At 39.8% G+C, this 22,410-nt stretch overlaps 1 protein-coding gene across 3 annotated transcripts in view; it reads left to right on the plus strand.

Annotated features, from left to right (window-relative positions):
- The window catches only part of SPTAN1 (spectrin alpha, non-erythrocytic 1), a 46,142-nt gene that overhangs the window by 8,797 nt on the left and 14,935 nt on the right, over nucleotides 1–22,410 (plus strand). For 2 of the 3 annotated variants that reach the window (XM_042830931.1, XM_042830932.1), the window contains exons 4-36: nucleotides 1,379–1,519; nucleotides 2,617–2,763; nucleotides 3,178–3,311; nucleotides 4,008–4,152; nucleotides 4,251–4,405; nucleotides 5,676–5,811; nucleotides 6,332–6,433; nucleotides 6,659–6,796; nucleotides 7,244–7,354; nucleotides 7,758–7,835; nucleotides 8,000–8,155; nucleotides 8,488–8,692; nucleotides 8,813–8,994; nucleotides 9,440–9,683; nucleotides 10,000–10,122; nucleotides 10,588–10,805; nucleotides 11,510–11,602; nucleotides 12,001–12,135; nucleotides 12,595–12,743; nucleotides 14,009–14,068; nucleotides 15,573–15,771; nucleotides 16,764–16,868; nucleotides 17,397–17,420; nucleotides 17,754–17,789; nucleotides 18,820–18,867; nucleotides 19,484–19,575; nucleotides 19,956–20,100; nucleotides 20,221–20,402; nucleotides 20,575–20,674; nucleotides 20,805–21,002; nucleotides 21,121–21,267; nucleotides 21,755–21,858; nucleotides 21,994–22,156. In XM_042830931.1, coding sequence (XP_042686865.1) covers nucleotides 1,379–1,519; nucleotides 2,617–2,763; nucleotides 3,178–3,311; nucleotides 4,008–4,152; nucleotides 4,251–4,405; nucleotides 5,676–5,811; nucleotides 6,332–6,433; nucleotides 6,659–6,796; nucleotides 7,244–7,354; nucleotides 7,758–7,835; nucleotides 8,000–8,155; nucleotides 8,488–8,692; nucleotides 8,813–8,994; nucleotides 9,440–9,683; nucleotides 10,000–10,122; nucleotides 10,588–10,805; nucleotides 11,510–11,602; nucleotides 12,001–12,135; nucleotides 12,595–12,743; nucleotides 14,009–14,068; nucleotides 15,573–15,771; nucleotides 16,764–16,868; nucleotides 17,397–17,420; nucleotides 17,754–17,789; nucleotides 18,820–18,867; nucleotides 19,484–19,575; nucleotides 19,956–20,100; nucleotides 20,221–20,402; nucleotides 20,575–20,674; nucleotides 20,805–21,002; nucleotides 21,121–21,267; nucleotides 21,755–21,858; nucleotides 21,994–22,156 — 4,395 coding nt within the window. The remainder of the gene's footprint in view (nucleotides 1–1,378; nucleotides 1,520–2,616; nucleotides 2,764–3,177; nucleotides 3,312–4,007; nucleotides 4,153–4,250; nucleotides 4,406–5,675; nucleotides 5,812–6,331; nucleotides 6,434–6,658; nucleotides 6,797–7,243; nucleotides 7,355–7,757; nucleotides 7,836–7,999; nucleotides 8,156–8,487; nucleotides 8,693–8,812; nucleotides 8,995–9,439; nucleotides 9,684–9,999; nucleotides 10,123–10,587; nucleotides 10,806–11,509; nucleotides 11,603–12,000; nucleotides 12,136–12,594; nucleotides 12,744–14,008; nucleotides 14,069–15,572; nucleotides 15,772–16,763; nucleotides 16,869–17,396; nucleotides 17,421–17,753; nucleotides 17,790–18,819; nucleotides 18,868–19,483; nucleotides 19,576–19,955; nucleotides 20,101–20,220; nucleotides 20,403–20,574; nucleotides 20,675–20,804; nucleotides 21,003–21,120; nucleotides 21,268–21,754; nucleotides 21,859–21,993; nucleotides 22,157–22,410) is intronic. The other variant, XM_042830933.1, reaches the window with a different exon arrangement.

Consider the following 22,410-nt stretch of genomic DNA (forward strand, 5'->3'; position numbering starts at 1 on the left):
AAACGTTTACAGACTTTAAGCACCAAGCTCATAGACCTGCTTCATAAGTGAACTTTCTACCCATGGAGTTCAGGAACTTAGCCTGGAAAATCTCCAGTAATTCCAATATGTGTTGAAAGTCACAAGGCAAATGATGAATGATGCTTATGATTCTTCCCAAAAAGGCTCAGCATCAAGAAGCAGCTGAATTCACAAGGCCAGATGTTAGGGATATTAACCACTGCATTTGTTTGCTTAAGTAGAACATTTATAACTTGCTCATTGAGTGACCTTAAATAATGATGTTTCTTAGCTGTGCTGCTCAGTGTGAATTCACTTGTGTTGTGCTTGGAGTGACAACTTGTTTTCTAATGGTTCAGTCTTTCACGCCGTACAGGACTGCACAGCGCCCCATAGTAACAGCCACCCAAGTTGGGTCCCACATACGAGTAGGTGAAACTCCTGGCTGTGCAGTGCCACTTCTTTTTGCCATGTCTTCTGTCTTCCTTGCTTGACAGTTTGCATTATCTTTTGGGGCAACAGTAGAAAATTGAGTAGTGTGAGCTTTCTCTTCCCTTGAAACCTACCTGAGTGAATTTTCTGAAAGGATTAAATAAGTATCCACCCATGCTGGGTGTTCAAAAGCTTCTCTAGCGTGACTTTCAAGTTTCACATCTAGATGAGCAAAGCCTTATAGGTGATGGGTGGAGCAGATACTTTCCTGTTTTGCAAGTTGTGTGCCTGTGTGGGAGTGTGGTTTTTCTTCTAATTGTCTATAAAATTTACAGTAGCTCCCAAATGTCTTGAAAGGCAGAATGCAGCCACAGAGGCTCAACATTAAAGCTAGTAACTGCTCCTGGCATTTAAGTATTGTAATACTTAACAGTGTTGGCTACATATATTAACTGAGTGCTGCTAGGACAAACAGTGAAAATACTGTGAAGTGGCACAAATTTGACTTGAAACAAAGCGTGTGGTCTCAAATAAAAATGTATTCCAAAATGAGAACAAGATTTGCATCTTGGGAGTTGACTTAATTTTAAAAGATTGGAACATCAGTGCTTTGCTGGAGTTTTTGGGTCTGACTTCACAGTGCTGTAGAATTTAGATCCAATTATGTCTCAAAATGCTTACTTCACTTCTATGAATATAACTGTATGATGGTTTCAATAATTTATGAGTTTAAATATTCAGTCAAGTAATTTCTAATTTTATATTGTCATTTTATATCACTTAAATTAATTAGTGGAGGTGAAGATTTCATGAAGTCCTTTCACTCTCTGTCTAGTAAGATTTAGGAGCATGAGACATTGGAAAAAGCCTCATCCTAAGGGCAGGAAGGGAAAGCATTTCTTCTTGTCTGATATGGGATTTTAATATCAGCATCCTGTTGTTCCAGACTCGTCTGCAGGAGCTGCACCGACTATGGGAGTTACTGCTGGAAAAAATGAGAGAGAAGGGAGTGAAGCTGCTGCAAGCACAGAAGCTGGTGCAGTTTTTACGGGAGTGTGAAGATGTCATGGACTGGATCAATGACAAGGTACATTATTACCTGTGTTCACTGTGTTCTTGGGAAATTGGATTTATCTGTGTGGAAATTTCCATCTTTGTATAGCAGCTGGAGTCCAGGTAGCCCAAGAGAACTTCTAAAGGCATTTCATTTTACTGGTACATTTTATTTAGGTCATTGGTGTTGTATGAGCAGTAGGTATGCAACCATTCTTCTTCCTTTTGCAGCCACAAAAAGTGGGAACTAGAGTAAGGGGAAGCCTGCGTGTTGGAGAGCATGGCTAGGTGTAATCAACCCTGGGCTTCACTCTAGGAAGAACTTCATATTTTTCATAGAAATCAAATTCAGATTTCTTGTAGGGGAAATCTACTACATAAAAGCATATTTTTGTTATAAATGTTCAAAGTGGTTTGTTAGGGAAAGTGGCCAGCCTAACCAGCAAGCTGTGTGTACAGAATTCAGTACATAAGTACTTAAGATGGCAGTATCTTCAGGTGCACGCTGTAAGGACACTTGTTGCAAGAGAACTGTTGGCTTTGAATTCTCTGAACTCTGAGGAAAGAGACCACAAACCACAATCTGAAGGAAAGCCACAAAATGATCATCTGGGTTTTCATAATGATAGCTTTTGGTTTTGTGTCACTGCGGGTTCAAACTCTAAACCCTGCATAACTGTTACAGAACATGGCAGTGCACTTCTCAGAAATGGGTATTGTATCAGAAGACTACAGCAAAATGCATAAATAACTGAAAAACATAAGTTTCAGACCCTGCCAATTATTTTCTTGTTACAAAAACACGTTTTTTCCAAGCATATTTTGTTTCAGTATTTTAGATGGCTGCAGCATTGGTCATCACACACAGAACAGTGAGCCTAAGATAATGGAATTGATTTAATGACTTGAAAATTGAACAAAAACAAAGATGAAAAAACAATCCTCATAGTGACCTAGGATGTTTTTTGTAATTGTGGAGAGGTGTTGGGTGGGAGAGGTTCATGTTTTGAAGTAAGAAAGTTTGTAGTTTAAAACCTGATTAGTCCAGTTTGCTTCCTGGTTTTTGGTAGTGATTTCTCCTAGGTTATACTGAAATATACCTTTTTTTTTTTTTTTTCTTTTTTGTGCTAGGAAGCAATAGTGACCTCAGAAGAGCTTGGACAGGACTTAGAGCATGTTGAGGTTTTGCAGAAGAAATTTGAAGAATTCCAAACAGATCTGGCAGCTCATGAGGAAAGAGTGAATGAAGTGAACCAGTTCGCTGGCAAACTTATCCAGGTAAACATTCATGTATGTTGAATATCTCTCCTGGCTGGTGTGATATAACAGCAACATTTTGTCTGCAATGCTCCCTACCCTTTCCCCATCCCTGCAGTTTGGTAGGAGATTTGTATGGTTTACTGCACGTGTTTAGATTCCTGGCTATTTGAATGGCTGGAGACAGGGCAGGATGTGTTGTGTTCTAGAATGTAACATATTGTTTACTGGCCTCTTCCTGTTGACTAAATAGTTCATAGAGAGACTGCTGCATGAGTATTCAGTTTTTACACAGTGACACTTCAGGAAAACTGCTGAACCGAGAGATCATTTGGAAAGTACAGTGACTGTAAATTGATTTCTTGGAAAACAGTTTTTCAATTGATAGAATAGAACATCAATAGAAAATGGCTTTTTTTTCCCTTTGCTTACTAGGAACAGCACCCCGAGGAGGAACTTATAAAGTCCAAACAGGATGAAGTAAATGCAAGCTGGCAGCGTCTTAAGGGGCTTGCCCAACAGAGGCAAGGAAAACTCTTTGGGGCAGCTGAAGTTCAGCGCTTCAACAGGTATGATCCTGGCTGGATCCTGGCTGGATCTGCTGAAGTGATGTCAGATCTCTATATAGATGTCTGATCCTTTCAGCTACGCACGGTATTGTGAGAAGGGCTACCATCTGGTTTTGTTTTGCTCTTCCTTGTGACTGAGGAACTCAGAGGGGATTCTGAAAACAGTCATTCGTTCTAAGTTTCAACACCTGGAAGTTCTGTTCATTCTTTTGCTTGGCAGTTCTCCCAGTCTTTGCTCTGAGAGCTTTGCCCTGTTCAATCCTACGTGAGCCTTTAAAGAGGTTGTTTTTCTTTGTTGTTGTTGCTGGCTAGATGTCAGTCCAGTTGTTCAGGGCAGGAAGGGGGTTGGGTGGGTGTCTTTGAGCAGTGTCTTTCTATCTTATCTGCTGCTTGTTATTTTGAGGTTTTTATAATGAAGTTGGAGAGGGGTCTAGGGTAGAAAAGTGACAGGCAGTTTCCATTTGGTGACACCATCTGAAGAATGGCTTGCCAGCGCAGTCGAATGCTTTTGGGGATTAAAAAAACATATACACATCTTTTCAGGTGCCTTTGGCTTGTTAGTTTATTATTATCATCAGCTGCAGTGTTTATATAAGAGTTTACAATGCAGGTATGTCTGTAATAAGTGAAAACATCCTGCTTTCTTCCCCTTTCATTAAAAGATTTACTACTTTCAATTTGTGCTTTGTTTTGAAGGGATGTGGATGAAACTATCAGCTGGATTAAGGAGAAAGGGCAGTTGATGGCCTCAGATGACTTTGGCAGAGACTTGGCCAGCGTGCAAGCTTTACTGCGTAAGCATGAAGGCCTGGAAAGAGATCTTGCAGCTTTGGAGGATAAGGTACTTGTATGAGATGCATTTTACCTACTACTTAAACTGGGTAACCTGTTTTTAAAAGGCTAGGAGCTTATTCAGTGTTTGTGACTGTCTGGGTTTAGGTTAAGGCCCTTTGTGCAGAAGCTGACCGTTTGCAGCAGTCTCACCCAATAAATGCTTCTCAAATTCAAGTGAAACGCGAGGAACTGATTGCCAACTGGGAGCAGATCCGAACTCTGGCAGCAGAGAGGCATGCTCGCCTTAATGACTCCTACAGGTAGGAGAATTGAATTGCTAGAATGGATTTTTTCCTTTCTTCCATGTTCAAATTTGATATAAGACTGTGAAATAGAAGAAAGGGAGGCTGTTCCCAAAAGTTTGGGATGATGCTGGTGTTTTCAGTAGTAGTCTTAGTCACCAGATGATACTTTACATCAGCTTCTTGTAAAAAGACCTATTTATATAAATACTTTAAAGTTCTTGGTCATTCTCTGAATACACAACAGTTGTGAAGACACCTTGAATTTTTAGGACAAGTTCAGTTTTTATTGATGTCTGCATTCAAAAATGCTATCTGACTGTGTTCTGTTGTTTTTTAATATGCTTATTATAAACCTGTTCACTGTGGAGTCTTTGTGATTTTGTTAAGAGTTAAGGTATGGTGTATTGTTGGGTGCTCTGTCCCAGAGTAAAAGAAATATTACTCTCATCTGTGACAGTTGCCTTTTTGCTGTGGGGTTTGTTTTCATCCATACTTGTTTCTGTACCTGCGTGGTTCTCTGTGAAAACTAAACTATTAGATCACTATTAAGAAGCTGTGCTGATAAGAAGCTTAGCCTAACATGGTGGTTAGTTTGTCTTTTCTGGTATTGTGTTTCTGCTGTTCATTCCCTCACATTGTGTATGTCTTCACCACCATAAATCTCGCACCAAGTAATCATTCTTACTTTGCCTTTACTGGCATATTCTCTTCATTTTAAAAGGGAAACAGAAACTGATCATTTTTCCTGATAAGTGTTAAACATGTGCCAAAGGCAATAACTGTAAGAACGTGCTGAAAGTCATCTGAGAATTTATTTGTTCTAAGGCTGAGGCATGTGCAGTTGAAACTTTCTGTCAGCTCTTCCCCCCACACACACTGGTGTGGCTGTGACAGAAGCATTGCCCTGGGCTGTCTTGAGAACTTGTGCTTTGAGAACTGTCTTTTGGTTTCTGTTGTCTTCAACGTATAGACTTGTAGCTAAGAATATTCCTTTTACTATCTATATAAATTGTATGAAATACATATGTTGGAGAAGCAGTAAAAGGTTTCTGCTTCTTAAACTTAGTGTTTTTCTAATTTTAAATGTCTCTTTTAGATAGAAAACTTAATTATTTAATATTAGAAAACTTAAATAATTTAATATTCTAATTGCATTTTGGTATTGTATTATCTTGTTTTTATCCAAGGAACTGCTTTCGTGTTTGTAACCTTTACCTTTGGTTTAAGGATTGAGAAAATATGCAAGCAAATGATTCCCAAACGTTTTCTCTCTTGTTTTCACAAGGTTGCAGCGCTTTCTTGCAGATTTCCGGGATCTCACCAGCTGGGTAACTGAGATGAAGGCTCTGATAAATGCTGATGAGCTTGCCAATGATGTGGCTGGAGCAGAAGCCCTTCTAGACAGACATCAGGAACATAAGGTATAATGGCTAGCCAAGTCCAGTCAGCAGCTCTCTAAGACTGAATTGTGTCTGACACAGTCTCTGAGTCAGGGCTGCCAATGTCGTGCCACTGGCATCCTTGCATTGTACAGCACGGTTCACTGTTCTTATTTGAGGATCTTGATTGCAGGTAGATGCACTGATAGCTGTTTAAAAGTGCTTATGATAATATTTTATCAAAAATACTTAGACCTGATAGCAATCAGTTGGACTAACAACTGTTTTAATTCTCCATCATGAGGAATTGCTCTACCTAATAATGCAGCTTGAAACACCAACCCTTAGTTTCTGTTTAACATATGAATTTATACTTTCCTCGTTTGCAGTATAAGGTGATGCATTTGAATCTAGTTTTCTTGTTTGGCATGATGTATCTAAATGCCTCAATGATAAACTTTAAACTCTCCAGGCTGTTACATCCCTTATTTCAATAGCAGTATTTTGACACTCTATTGTAGGCTATATTGTGGGAAATAACTTTTTCACTTCCATTTCACAGGGAGAAATTGATGCTCACGAGGATAGCTTCAAATCTGCTGATGAGTCTGGGCAGGCTTTGCTTGCAGCTGGGCACTATGCTTCTGATGAAGTTAAAGAAAAGGTAAGTTGGGCAACTTGAGAGCAACTCCTACAATAATTATGTTTTTTTCCTTTTGTGTCCCTTAATTTAGAAGTTCTTAAGATTTTAAGCTGCAAAGTATCATTTAAATAGGTTAGAGAGCTTTTAAGACTGACAATTTCTGTTCAGACTTCCATCCTGATTTTACATTGAGAAGTAAATGAAGCAGTCTGTTAAATGCAGTGTTTCCTTTTCCCAATCCCTTAGCTGACAGTCCTCTCAGATGAAAGATCTGCCTTGCTAGAACTATGGGAGCTTCGCAGGCAGCAGTATGAACAGTGCATGGATCTGCAGCTTTTCTACAGAGATACCGAACAAGTTGACAACTGGATGAGCAAACAAGAAGTGAGTGCATGCATTTCAACTCTCCAGTTTGAATGTCATTAATGCCAATCTTCTGTAGGCACAAACCATTGTTAATCACTAGTGGCAGTGACTCTACCTACCACTGGACATGCACTAGGGATAAGGTGCTATGCAGTTTGTTACGTGGCTGCCCAAGGTGCTACAATGACTGTTTCTTTCTAATGCTTGAACTATGAGCTGGGGCAAGTTGGCCTCATGTTGCTTTTATGTTTGTTTAACTCTTGTGAAATACTGTTTGAAGAAGAAGCTAAAAGTAATTATTTGGAGTCTTTGGCTGCAAGAGGTGGATAGGGAACACCTTCCCAAGTATTATCATCCTTCCTTTCCAATCCTATGTAGGAAACATCACTGAGTGTGCTTAGGTTGACTTTTAGAGAAGCTGAAGACACAAACAAAAAATCCACTGATGTTTGTTCCTTGCTTTAGGCTTTTCTGCTGAATGAAGACCTTGGTGATTCTCTGGATAGCGTGGAGGCTCTTCTAAAGAAGCATGAAGATTTTGAGAAATCCCTAAGTGCTCAAGAGGAGAAAATCACAGTAAGACATTTATATTGGGTCGTCACTGAAGAAGTGAGAAATGAATGAAGTTGTTGATAGGAGAGGCAACATTGGTGGGGACTGACAGAGAAGAATGTGGTTTGCTCTGCTAAATGAGTCACTGTGGAAAATAATCAGTGGAAAAGCTAAGATAGGGCTTGATTGCTGCCTCAGACAGCTGAAAACCCAATGCCTTGCTTAGCATGCCAGCATGGGGGAAGAGGGTGGATTTTGATAAATGGTCATTTGTGCACATGTAAGAGCATGGTATAGACTAAAAGGGTTTAAACAGCAGCTAACTTAATGACTGTTTTTGATGAGCTTTTGAGAATTAACTTGCTGTGTAGACTTACACGAACAGTTTTTATTACACAAAATAAATGGAAAATCTTTTCACTTTCAGGCATTGGATGAGTTTGCTACTAAACTGATTCAGAATAACCATTATGCCATGGATGATGTTGCTACGCGCAGAGATGCTGTAAGTATTTAACACAGATTTAGTTTGCAGGTTTTCTGCTTTATTATTTTAAATAGTATGACTACAATATGGGATAAATCACTGGAGCTTTCATTGCATACAGTCGACTTTCTTATAAGCTGAAGAACTTAAAAAATCTTGACTTAATCTTTTCTTTTCTTCAGCTCCTGAGTCGCCGAAATGCTCTCCATGAACGCGCCATGTACCGCCGCGCTCACCTGGCAGATTCTTTCCATCTCCAGCAGTTTTTCAGAGACTCTGATGAACTAAAGAGTTGGGTTAATGAAAAAATGAAAACTGCTACTGATGAGGCTTACAAGGTAAAAAAGAGAGATCAGTGTCAGAGTATTTTTAAGGCAATACCAAGCTTGATATAATCAGTATAGTGATGTGAAGCAATATCAGACAGACCTTGCTGAAGCAGGCAGTATTAATGGCAACAGGAAGAACTGCAGTTTCTCCCTGTTCCATCATGCTGTAATCATGCTAATCAATAGCTTAAATGTTCTGATTTCAAAGATGTATTTGTGGCACCAATTCCTTTCGTGACATGTTGGCATGCGTGTAAGTGTTGTCTAATTTAAAAATGCCTTCTGAGATCTATATGTATTAATTCTGGATTGAAAGTTTATTTTTCTTTCTTTATCTGTAGGATCCATCGAACTTGCAAGGTAAAGTTCAGAAGCATCAGGCTTTTGAAGCAGAGCTTTCTGCTAATCAGAGTCGTATTGATGCACTGGAGAAAGCTGGCCAGAAGTTGATTGATGTCAATCACTATGCATCTGATGAGGTGGCAGCTCGCATGAATGAAGTAATCAGCTTGTGGAAGAAACTTCTGGAAGCCACTGAGCTCAAAGGTAAGATCTAGTTATAAGAATCAAGTGCTTTTTTAGAGGCTTTAGCTGGGAAAAGACAAGGAAGTGAGTTAAATGAAGTGGAAAACTTAAATCATCCTCTTGTCACTCTGTCTTTCTCAGGTATCAAACTGCGTGAAGCCAATCAACAGCAGCAATTTAATCGCAACGTAGAGGACATTGAGCTGTGGCTGTATGAAGTAGAAGGTCACCTGGCTTCTGATGATTATGGAAAAGATCTTACCAGTGTTCAGAATCTTCAGAAGAAACATGCCTTGCTAGAGGCAGATGTTGCTGCCCATCAGGTGAGGGGAATAATTTTTCTTCCTGCCCCTTGAGATGTGCTTACTTGAAAATGATCACCCCAGAGACTTCATCAGATGACAGTAAGAGTCTGTATTTTCATGTTTGTCTGTTTGGGCTTCACAGCTTGTTCATCAGAAAAAAAATCTGAACTGAAATGGTTCGTTTAGAGTGGCACATCTGTAAAGCTAATGAAATTGCAAAACTCTTTTGTCTGTATGAATTTACGGATTAAATACAATTTACATCTTCTGCTCAATGTAATCTGGGATAGAATTTTTATCAACAATTATTGCTGCACTGGCTGTGTGCAGCAGAGTTTCCTCTACCACAATGTAATGTACTTGCTAAAGCTTGAAAATACTCTTCAAACGTTCACTGCATCAAGCAGAAAGCCTGAAAACTTGTAAAGGTTGTGACATAAAACTATTACTAAATGAATTTTAGGATCGGATAGATGGCATCACCATCCAGGCACGCCAGTTCCAAGATGCTGGGCACTTTGATGCTGACAATATCAAGAAGAAACAAGAGGCTTTAGTAGCTCGTTACGAAGCTCTGAAGGATCCTATGGTAGCTCGTAAGCAGAAACTGGCAGATTCTCTTCGCCTGCAGCAGCTTTTCCGTGACATCGAGGATGAAGAGACCTGGATTAGGGAAAAGGAACCTATTGCAGCCTCAACAAACCGAGGTTGGTCCATTCTGATACCTGCAGGATTTAGGTGTCAGAATTGCTGTGACTTATAGGGAACTTTCTATTAAAAAAAATATTCAAAAATTCTGAAATGTTTACTGCAGTTAGCAATGCCTGCATTTATGTATTTACCCGTGGTTCTTTAAATATTCTACAGTTAATTCTACATTAATTCATTGGGTCACTCAGTGTTCTGCAGTGCTCTGTGGTGGCTCTTACTCTGCAAGTTTATCTGCTGTTTGTTGCAGCTTCCTTGAAATTTTTAATTCTGAGTGATCAGACATAAACCAGTTAACTGTCTTCTGTTTTTCAGGCAAGGACTTAATTGGTGTCCAGAACCTACTAAAGAAGCACCAAGCTTTGCAGGCAGAAATTGCAGGCCATGAACCTCGCATTAAAGCAGTCACACAGAAAGGAAATGCGATGGTGGAGGAGGGTATGTCCTCAATATTTCTTAATTTTCTGTCTTTCCAAAATCCAAAAGTCTTTGTGCAGGACTTTGTTCTCTAGCTCTGTACCATTAAAGATTACTGACTGATTTATCTGAGAACTAGCCAGGTACCTGCAAGCAGGATGAGCTTCTAGTCATTCTTTCTCTTGGAAATAAAAATAGATTCCTTGATGGGAACCTGTCACCATTTTCACAGATCTTCACTTGATCTTGGCAGATGCATGTATTCAAATATTCCTGGAGCAGTTTCATTCACAGGTACAATCTCTGAACCAAAAGGACAAACTGAATTATGATTGCCTTATTGCAGACAAAATAGGCCATGTAGGTCTAAACAGGTCTAATTTTTGTGATTTTTTTTTTTTTTTTTTCCCCAAGAAGTACAGGTGACCTTTTAGTCTCTGTTACTTATGTCTCTAAGTCCTTCAGTCTCCTCTTTTTGCTTTGTAGGACATTTTGCTGCTGAAGATGTGAAGATCAAATTGAATGAACTAAACCAAAAATGGGACTCTCTGAAAGCCAAGGCATCTCAGCGACGGCAGGATCTAGAGGATTCTCTGCAAGCTCAGCAGTATTTTGCTGATGCTAACGAGGCAGAATCATGGATGAGGGAAAAGGAGCCCATTGTAGGCAGCACAGACTATGGAAAGGATGAAGACTCTGCTGAGGTATTTGACACCGGATTACTTTTGCATAAACAGAGTGAGGGCTTCATTCAGTAGCAGAGAAAATGAGGAGCTTTGCTACTTTTAGGATTCTCATAAAAAAGAGTGGAAGGTTTTTGTATCAAGCTCAGTTTTGACTCAGAATTGAAGTACAATGGCTGTTTTTCCTGTATGTTAGCTATTGCTGTGTGTGTCATTTTGCTGTTCAATGTATTCAGTATAATATAGAGAATTTGTACTGTATACTGAGGTAAATATCAGTAAACTCTTGCCTGCTGCAGTGTTGTATTTCAGTATGAGTTTAGCTTCGAGTACTTCGTCAGTTCTGAAGTATTTTCTTATGCAGAAATTGCTATACAAGTGTATTTCTGTGGCCAGACACTGCTGACTGATGTTTCATTGAAATTAACTGCAGTTTAAAGCTATTCTTTCAAACTTACCTCTGTTTCTGGCATAATACTTGGTACGCCTTCCTGGTAAGAAGAAAAGAATGCTTCTGAGATAAGGTGGAGCAAAAGGATTAGAAGCATTTAGGCAGCTATCAGGCCTGTGAATAAATAGATGTAGCTATTCTCATGAGAGTTGGAGGTCTGGCAGCTCTGAAGAACCCACATTCCCTGTATATGGAGCCCAAGAATATATTTTAAGCTAAACAGCATTTGTCAAAATGGCTTGGTGTACATGTTATTTTTATCATTTGATTTCAGGCTCTCCTGAAGAAGCACGAAGCTTTGATGTCTGATCTTTCTGCTTACGGCAGTAGCATACAGGCATTAAGGGAACAGGCCCAGTCCTGCAGGGTAAGGAAGGATGCTAATCATGTTGCTGAAATTCTTGGGTCAGCAGAAGTTAAAGACCGAGCTTCATAGCAGCAGTTGCTTTTGAGAACTTACTGCAGACTGTGCCTAATTTTCTAATTAAAAAAAAATAAAGATTAGTTATCTCTTTTTATAATTGTAACAAACTGCTGTGTTACATTGAAAGAAAACAGAACAATGTTTCCTATGTTTGAGCACAGAGAGTGCCTAAAATAAGTCCATCTGTGCTGCAGATGGATTTATTTCAACAGGAATCACTTCAGAGCATTTGCAGTACCTTTAAGGCTGAAGTATTTTTTAGGATCACTACTTTGGTTGTAATAACCATGCAAAAGTTTCTGTATCTTTACTCATTTTTCTTCTGTTGCCTTCCCTGTTAGCAACAAGTTGCTCCCACCGATGATGAAACTGGAAAGGAGCTTGTGCTGGCACTCTATGATTACCAAGAGAAGAGTCCTCGGGAGGTGACTATGAAAAAAGGAGATATTCTCACCCTGCTCAACAGCACCAACAAGGTATGCTGTTGCCTGCCAGGTTGCTGAGCTGCTTGGCTTCCTTGGTTTTGTGTGTTGAGTTTTGTTTTTTTTTTCTTTTTGTTCTGTCAAAGAAGTTAAAGCATTTGCACATTCAGTCTGTGTTCCCATTTAGCACTTTAGCATTCTTCATGTCACTCTTATGACTCCCTTCTGGCTGCCAGCTTTTTCTAAGTCATAAACCCCATATGCCATAGGGTGTGTGTCTGCAGGAAAGCTTATTTCCTTTCATTTGAAGAATTTCTGACCAAACACAAGGAGAGAAGTAAAAGCAAAACTTGGCTTTCTACAAGAGACAGTTTGAAATGACCTCCATGAAAAGGACAAACTCTTGTTTTCTTGCAGTAATAGAAACCTCTAACTTTGCCACCATTCATGTGCACAGCATACTTAACGCTTTGTGTTTGCCTCACAGTGGTTGCTTTTATTTTCTCATCGCAGGACTGGTGGAAGGTTGAAGTTAATGATCGTCAGGGCTTTGTACCAGCTGCCTATGTGAAAAAACTAGATCCTGCCCAGTCTGCATCCCGAGAGAATCTTCTGGAAGAGCAAGGCAGCATAGCATTGCGACAGGAGCAAATTGACAACCAGTAAGATCTGACTAATGAGATATGACACCACCCAGTGTTGGCTGGGTCGGCCTTCGTCTCACATGTGCCATAAGTTTAGGTGGATGCCACTTCAGCTAGGGAATAATTAATTGGAGCAAAACAGAGGGGCTCCTTTACTGGGAGCACCATACTGAATCATTCTTATTCCAGATATTCCTGTTGCTTTTTCCATTTTTTTGACTGTAAAATTCATGACACTTGAGCTCAACTTACTGTCTGACCTGAGTATTATACGTGTCCCTTTTGTTGTTGTATCTAACTACTTAAACTTGTTTGTGAGTTATATCTGTCCTAAGCAGCTCTTGCATTTGTAGCTGTCACTTCTTAATGTGTGATCTGTTTTGAAAAGCTTTCTTAAATTTGGCTGCAAAAGTACAGTACCCTCCCTATAGGGCTGCCTCTGGAGATGTCTCCTTAGGAGCTGCAGCTCTCTTAGCACCAGCTTGTTGGTTTTGTTGGATTGTTTTTTCCTGAAACGCAGTGCCACCACATGGGTTAAAACCTACCTTCTTTCTCTTTTATTAAAGAGGAGCACACGTGCCTTTGCCAATGCAGAAAACTGCCCAACTGCTTGGTAACGACCTCCTGAGGCAAATGGTAGTTATAGATTAGTTCAAGCAAGGGCTGTCAGTGATAGCTGTGAGCTACCAGCTCTTCTTATCGAGCCACTTGGAAGCCAGAGCTGACAGTTCAGTGCACACTCCCATCTGTTTGCATAGTTACTCTACATGAGAATGTCTTTCTACTCAGTTGTTTTGAGTCACTAGTTATTACAATGTCTTTCAATAATAGTTTTAGTTTTAGGACTTAAAGTAAATCAAGCTAATAAGGTAATTTGTACCAATTTGTAGCAATTGTACCAAAGGATGGCTCAGGATTTTAATAATGTGTAACTATTCTGTGGGTTTGCCTGCAACTTTTAAGAACTGTTAGAGGTGTCTTATTTGAGAGCAAAGGAATGGGGGCCACCCTTTGGTTTTAAATCAAATGGCACAATGATCAGGAAATGAGGAGACCTTATAGAGAGAGTTCAACTGTACTGCTGAGGTTCCCTCCCATGAATTTCACTCTGGTCTGATTTGCTTTGTTTGCTTCTTAATGACATCTAAATTCCTCCATTTAAATGTGAACTTTTAACCATCTCCTACCACAGACGACCCATGGATGGAGCTGCTGCTTTCATTATTTTGGTTAATCTAACTAATTTTTTGCATGCATTTGCTGTGCTCCCTCTGTCTGTGCAGGACTCTCATAACTAAGGAAGTCGGCAGTGTATCTCTGCGTATGAAACAGGTCGAAGAACTGTGAGTAGGATTAGCCCTTTCTAAACCATGCTGTCTCCATACTGTCACTGTTCATTCCCTTTGTTTCTTTCTTTCTTTGGGAAAGCTGCTCCAAAGAGACACAAAGGAAGCAATTTCTGCAACGTGTGTTTTTTTAGTTTAGATGAGTGTGTCGAGCTGTGTGTTTTGTGTGTTGTGTGCAGCCAGCCCTCCTGCCAGCTGCTTGTCCTGTTGGTCACGTCGCTGCTAGATTGGTGATGGGGTCATTTTCCATTACACTGCTTTTATTTGCCAAGTGAGGGTTCAGTGATATCTAGACTGTTTTCTTTAAAAACCATGTGTTGCATTTTCTGAGGTGCAGATAGAATTACTTGTTTATATAAATAAATATGCTTGGTGTATCCGTTCTATATATATAACATCACATAAAAGTCTGCTTCTGGTAGAATCTTGCCCCAGGTCCTCTTATGAGCTTTGGAAGTGCTCAGTACCTAAAACTGTGCTGAAGCAAACATCCGCAGTTGAGTCAGGCTTTAGAAAAGTGTTTTCCTGCATGCAGTAGCTCATGCAAGTCAGACTAGAATGCTGCCATTTACTACAAAAGGTTCTTGGTTCCTAAAATCCAGTGGTGAATTCAGGGTAGATGGGAAACTGCAAAGTCTCAGCTACTGGAGAGACTTATTGCTGCTTATCAGTTGGATGTACAGGCACTGCAGCCCAGGATGTCAAGGCTTTCTGGGAGCAGCCTTGTTCATCTCTCACTGTTAGAGGCTTTTCTGAGCACAGGATCTTTGAAAATTGACATTTTGTCAGGAATCAAACAGGAAACATCAGGTTTTGTGCTCTTAAATACAATGATGCTGTATTTTCATGTTGGCCTTTCATGATTTAATTGCTTGTTCAAGCCAATTTAAGCACTTCAGAATAAATGTGGAGTAAAACCTCTAAGGTAAATGAGAAATAATTTCACTGATACCATTGGTAATTCCACAGATATATACAAGCAGCACATGTAAAACAAGTTTAATGTGTTTTCTAGTTGAATATAATTGTGTTATCAGAGAAAAACATCTCTTCTAACCACACAGCAGGTTTTGCACTGAACCATAGCTAGGTAAGACATTTTGTGTCCAGTAGCTGTCAGGTTAATGGGTTTAATCTGATGGCAGACTTCATGTACTCTAGGAAAATATTTCTCACAAAGTTAGCTCTTTTCTTTGTGTATCCTGTGCAGTCATTCCTGCACTGTAGTGCTGCTGTAGCCATGAGCTGTGGTTTGGATTTGCCTTTGCCCATTGAAGCATTAAATGTGGGAGGCCTCATTTTAGTGTGCTTACCCATATAAAGGAGAGATGTGCACAGTTTGCATTTACCTGATCCTGAACTACTGAGTCATTCTGTAGAGTAGCAGTGTGTAGATTGCAGGCACTTCCAGCATCTTTGGTGCTACGTGAATTTGTTTAATGACTGTGACTCTACTCAATGCAATCTGACTGCTCCTGCCTGCCTTTTCTGCTTGTTCCAGGTATCATTCCCTTCTTGAGCTGGGAGAAAAACGTAAAGGCATGCTAGAGAAAAGCTGCAAAAAGTTTATGCTGTTCCGTGAGGCTAATGAGCTTCAACAGTGGATCAATGAGAAGGAAGCTGCACTCACTAATGAGGAAGTGGGTGCTGATTTGGAGCAGGTGGAGGTGCTACAGAAGAAATTTGATGATTTTCAGAAGGTATGTTGTAATCTGTGTGCTAATTCTTCATATCTGAGCATAGCAGAAAAGCACCAACCAAGTTCTGTAAGAATTCCATTTTGTGCAGCACATAACCTTCAGTTAAGCCGTATTTTTGTTGTTGGAAGGAAAAATATGTTTTTGTTTTCAGCTGTAGAGCATTTCACAAGATATATAGAAATAGTTCTCTGCTTCAAAATGCCAATAAGCTTTTGATTTTGTTTTTTTCCCCTTTGTGTTTGCAATACTTGTTAGTATTTCTTTGCTTGAGGTGAAGGAATTACTTTTCACACACGTTTGTTCCGTGCACTTTGGTAAGGTGCTGCATACTTCAATGCAGCAGTGCTTGACTCCAGCAGTGGAAAAGCTGGTGACCTGATAGCTCTGTGTGTTATCACCCTTACAGCTTGCAAGTTGGCTAACACAACCTGAGCCAGCCTAGTAGTGTAGGTGTGAAGGTGACAGCAGTTATCGGGTTTGTGGTGGTGTCTGTTTGTTTGTTTGTTTGTTTTTTTAAAGCTAATGGTTGAAACTAAAATGTGTCATCTAATAACATTTAAATGCAAGTTCTCCTCCGTTTATTTTTGTTGGTTTTTTAACTGGGTTCCCTTTCTGACTGATGGAAAGGTCTCTGTCAGTCTGTTTGGCTGACAGTGTTTTAGTGAAAGTACTTCTTAAAACTGGCTTTTTAGGTGACTTATCTACAGCAGTATGGACAACTTTTGATCTCCTGTTGGTAATGCTGTGTACCTGACAGTTCAAACATGCATTCCATTGCAGATTGTGTATGGAAAGCTCTGACTGTGTGTTTCTCTAACACGCTGATAGCTGGGGTTCCTCAGCACATTCTTCATTCACTGATAACTGGAAAGGTTGAATGTGCTGAATTCCTGCTGTTATCAAACTGCTTCTCAGCACCCCTGGTGTTCCAACTAGATCCACGTGTTTGGCCAATGTGAATGCTAATGTGTGAATGTAACTGTTCTCTGCAGGATTTAAAAGCTAACGAGTCACGACTGAAGGATATAAACAAGGTTGCAAACGACCTGGAGTCTGAAGGGTTGATGGCCGAGGAAGTGCAAGCAGTGGAGCACCAGGTCTGCTTGTTTTTCGGACTTAGTCTGATACTCTTGAGAAGTAAAATATTTCCTTCCTTTCTTTAGTCTATCCTGCTTGGTGTTTCATTGTGACATTGTGGCTATTAGTGTTTATTGTCTGATTAGAGACATAGGGTGCTTCTTCTGCAGGATGGCCATCACAGGGGTAACCTTTGAACTGTTTCTTTTGAAATAGTGCAAGTTGCACCATCTAGAGCTTCTTTTCTTTTTCTTTTTTTTTCTTTTTAATATGACTGGAATTTTCTTTAAGGTAATACTGAATGTCAGGGAGATTCCATGAATCAGCTTTGCTTCTTCACATAAGTGCCAAACTCCCCTTGCTATTGCACATGCAGGTTGTGAGCGCACTGTTGGCTTTGTGACATGCTGGCAACTAATAGAAGAAGCTGCCTCAAAGCATGTCTTCTGTCCTCCATTTCTCAAAAACAGTGGAATTTTTCTTTCTGTAAGAAAATATCAATTTGTTTGGTAGGAAATGATAAGACTTTGTTTTTCTTTCCTTTGCAGGAAGTCTATGGAATGATGCCCAGAGTAAGTGTTAATTTCCATGTGGCAATTTTTGACAGTTTGGAATGTAGAAGTTCTGCTGTGATTGCAATCCATTTGCACGAAGGAACTCATTTGTGATTTTGAGTGGGTGTAGAAAGATTATCTCACCTTAGATCTGTTAATTGTCTGGCTGTTGAACTCCACATCACCAATCAGTGCTGAGCAGGATAACCCAAAATGACAAAAATACATATTTGTAAAAATTGATTTATGCTGTTAAGGATGGAACACAGAGATGTCTCAATTTCTAAACATTTTCTGGTAGTTTCAGATTTTGCTTTGCATTTAAAGCTGTTTCTTCACATTTTTAAACAGGATGAAACTGATTCTAAGACAGCCTCTCCTTGGAAGGTAAGTTGCTGAATCCGGGATAAAACAAAAACTACAGCATACATTCTTGGGTTTTTTGCTTTTTTAGTAGACTGTACACCTTCTCATAAGCTCCCCCCTTTTTATTTTTCTTTCTTTAAGATTTGAGAGAATGAGTTTAGAGGTGTCTTACTCTCAACCAGTGTTTTGAGTTGGTATTGACTTAGGGTTAATGAATTTCACTTCACTTTGCTTGTTTACTTCAGCAAGCGTGTTACAAAAACTCACAGAGCATTAAGCAGGAATGTGCCATCATAGACTTACATGCCAGTTCTCTGTCAGTACAGATAAGTTGTCATCCTGCACTGCTCTTCATTGCCAAAGTGAAAAATCTCCATTCAGTGGATTCCCAATGGAGAATTTGCTGGCAGTCTGATTTTGACCTGTGCAGGGGAACTCCCTTTTGCTTTGAATTCGTACTATCAAAGCAAATCATTGTTGTGATGCCACTGTTTTTAGGTATTACCAGGACCAGTGATGTAAAATCCTCCCCATTCACTTAGCATTACGTTTATTTATTGCAATACATCAAGGGGAAGGAAATGTTTGTATTCCTGAAAGTCAAAGGCACTAATGCCAAGGTTCCTTCAGCAAGGAATACGTTGTCTGTATGCAGTATCTTTGTCACTGTTTACTGATGCATCAAAATATTCTGAATATTTTTACCATTATCCAACATTATTTTTATCATAAAAGGAGACTGTGTGTTGTAAGGAGTTGGTGATAATTTTTCTGATCAGCTTTCACCAGTTTTGATTGTCATCCTGTATTCTAGAAGTGTTTGAATTAATTGCTGATTCAATCAGAAGTGAAACTGTACAGATAATTGTTGTTTTCTGTGCCCTACATGTATTTCATGAAGCTGTATTTTACAAAGTCTGTGGTTTTGACTTTGGCCAATTGATGGATTTTTTAAATATTTTTTTTTAATAAAGAATTTTCTTTCAGTTTAACTTTGGCTCTGATTGAAGTCAACTTTAATGCAACTTCTTTATTTCTGCCTTTCACACAGTCTGCACGTATGATGGTACACACAGTGGCAACGTTTAACTCAATCAAGGTAACAGTACAGCTTTTCCTGCCCTTATGTAAAAGCTGGAAACTATTTCACCTTCCTTTCCACAGTCTTTGTCTGTCATTATGTTTTCTAAGCCATTTTGAATAAACTTATCAAGAAAACTATTTAACATATAGCAGTTCCTTCTCAAGTTCTTCCATGTCAGGAGAAGCCCTTAAAATTATTCTTCTGAACTAGACTAATTGAATTTGTACTCCCTCTGGAATGAAGAAGAAACAGTAACCTTCATTTTCAGTGAAAGTCCAGTCTCAACTTCTCATTTGAGATGGAATACTTGGCAAAAATTGCTTGCATTCTCTGAATAATGCAGGTGTAGCTGTTATCAGTACCTTCCAGCACTACTGTCAGTTTTGTCAATAGAGTTGTGAAAAATTACCTGTTGGGGTATGGACATGGAGAAGGTGTGGTTGGCATGTTCACAGATGTCAGCAGAATAAGAGAGAGGTTGATAAGCATGGTGAACAAAACTTGCTGGAGAGTAAGTTCTTCTGTTTGTCTTAAAGCTTCAGTGCCATCCAAGAGTTTCTTAATGCAGAATTGCTATAGAGCTGTGGTTTGCTGTATCAGTATGGGGTTTTATTTTTTGTTGTTATTCCAGGAACTGAATGAACGCTGGAGATCTCTGCAGCAGTTGGCAGAGGAGCGAAGCCAGCTGTTGGGCAGCGCTCATGAAGTCCAGAGGTTCCACAGGTGGGATGTTTATATCATATCTCATCTTACTCCAGTAAAATACTTTATTTATAAGAGTTCTAAAAGAAAGCAGGACCTAACAAGTCATATTTCAGCCCTCAATTTGTTCAGTGGAAGTTGGGCTACCTGCAAAACGAGTTTGTTTTTTTTTTAAATATACTGCCTAGAAAAAGAAAAGCTTTTTAATATGGAACATGGAACTGCTGAGGGTTTGGGAGATGTGAACTGCTGTCCTATTTCACCAGAGTTCACTTCGGTCTTGCAGCTTAAGAGATCCATCAACTACTTGAGCATCTCTGAAAAAGAGAAGGTGTGGTGGGTAACAGAGATCTTAGCACGGCCTCCATTTTAATTCTCTTTTTTTCCCCCACTCAAATCAGAGATGCTGATGAAACAAAAGAGTGGATAGAAGAGAAGAATCAAGCATTAAATACTGACAACTATGGACATGACTTGGCCAGCGTGCAGGCTCTGCAGCGCAAGCATGAAGGCTTTGAGAGAGACTTGGCAGCTCTTGGAGACAAGGTGAGGATGAGAGGGTGAGAAACGCGGAAGCTTTCCTTTTATCTAGCAGAGGTTATTGCACTATGGAAAGGATTATTTTTGTGTTCTTTGTGTTTATTTTCCTTTTTTTTTTTATTCTAGGTGAATTCTCTTGGTGAAACTGCCCAGCGTCTGATCCAGTCACATCCAGAATCAGCTGAAGACCTTCAAGAAAAATGTACTGAGTTGAACCAAGCTTGGAGTAGTCTGGGAAAACGTGCTGACCAGCGCAAAGAGAAGCTCGGAGATTCTCATGACCTGCAGCGTTTCCTCAGTGATTTCAGGTAGAGTCCATCCCCCCTCCCCAGTTTGTCTGCTTTATTACTAGAAGAGTACTTCTAACTCAGGGTTTCGGAGGAGTATTTCATGGGAGGGGTTGAAAAAGGACTGTTTTTCCTATTGTGGCTTATTTTAGTGGAGGAAGGGAATTATTTTTATATTAATCTGTGCTCACAGAGACCTTATGTCTTGGATCAACGGAATCCGGGGTCTGGTCTCCTCAGATGAACTTGCAAAAGATGTGACTGGAGCTGAAGCTCTGTTGGAAAGGCATCAGGTATGTGAAAGATAATAAGTATCAAACATCAATAGATGTTTGTTTTTCTGACACTTTTCACTTACAGTTCCAAAAATTAATCCGTTGCTGCTCTGTCCTTTATTTAATAACAAATCTCTGTACCTTGCAGGAGCACCGCACTGAAATAGATGCACGGGCTGGCACTTTTCAGGCATTTGAACAGTTTGGGCAGCAGCTTCTGGCTCGTGGACACTATGCCAGCCCAGAGATTAAGGAGAAACTGGATATTCTAGATCAAGAACGGACAGACCTGGAGAAGGCCTGGGTCCAGCGCAGAATGATGCTAGACCAGTGCTTAGAACTACAGGTACCCTGCTGCATTTTTAAAAGGAAAGATCATTCCTTCTTTAAATGTGTATTCATTCACAATGATGAGTGATGTTCATGGTCTGTCTGTCTCATACTTTGGAGTTTTTCCTCCCCAGCTGTTTCATCGGGATTGTGAACAAGCTGAAAACTGGATGGCTGCCCGAGAGGCATTCCTAAATACAGAAGATAAAGGAGACTCGTTAGACAGCGTGGAGGCACTCATCAAGAAACATGAAGATTTCGATAAGGCAATCAATGTCCAGGTGAGGGGCGTAGCTGAATTGAAGAGAAAATATCTTTTCTGATGTGGTTTGTTAACAAAATGAATTACTACCACATGTGGCTTGTCAAGCTTCATTCTAAAGCTATTTGGCATCTGTAGCTGCAGTTTAGCAGTGCCTTATGCAGGCACAGGTGTATTTCACTGTCTACAAATAAGTTGTAAGAAGAGTGGCAAAAGTTTGCGTATATCTCTTATTGACTTGAAATTTACTTACTTATTACAATAGAGGAAGGTGTATTGTCAGTTTCTTGAGAAGAAAACTGCTGACATTTACATACTGCTAAAAGTCAGGAAGATGCTTTTTTCCTAAATGCTGCAGGTGGAAGCTCTTGTGAAGTTGATCTTTCCAGTCCTGTAGAAGATAGTCATCCTTAATGGGGAAAAAACTCCATTCCAGACCCTGCTCAACACTTGATGTTGTTTGAAGTACCGCAGTTCTCCTAATTGATGGCTTCTCTTTTGAACAGGAAGAGAAAATTGCTGTCTTGCAGTCTTTTGCTGACCAACTGATCGCTGCTGATCATTATGCAAAAGGAGTCATTGCTAACAGGCGCAATGAGGTTCTGGACAGGTTGGTACATAGGTTGCCTTGTTAGATGGGATGCAGCTGTGACTGAGTGCCATTTGGCATCACTGTTAAGCTGTTAAATGCAATGCTTTGTGCAGCCCTGTTTTTTCATTCTATGCTGTATTTAATTGCATACAGATGGCGTCGTCTGAAAGCTCAGATGATTGAGAAGAGATCTAAGCTGGGAGAATCTCAGACCCTCCAACAGTTCAGTCGTGATGTTGATGAAATAGAAGCTTGGATCAGTGAAAAGCTTCAAACTGCAAGTGATGAGTCATATAAGGATCCCACAAACATCCAGGTGAATATGATTCTCAGCTTAGGAATCATAAGGAAGTATTTAGGTTCACAAAGAGCGCTCTGTTTTGAAAGAATGTGTTCAGAGGAATTCCTGTTCAGTGAGAGAGAATCATGCACCGTGTTGGATCTTCCTTTAACAAAGAGAAAATGGAAATTTCGTTATGCATAAAGAGAGGCTTAATGTAGAAGTCTCTTAGTAATTATTGATGTATGTAATGAATAAGATATGTATATAAGAATAAGATATCTGCAACA

The sequence above is a fragment of the Centrocercus urophasianus genome, unplaced genomic scaffold, assembly GCF_019232065.1.
Source record: "Centrocercus urophasianus isolate 14NV4802_14NV808 unplaced genomic scaffold, USGS_Curo_1.0 seq_34, whole genome shotgun sequence".
NCBI classification, from domain to species: Eukaryota; Metazoa; Chordata; class Aves; order Galliformes; family Phasianidae; genus Centrocercus; species Centrocercus urophasianus.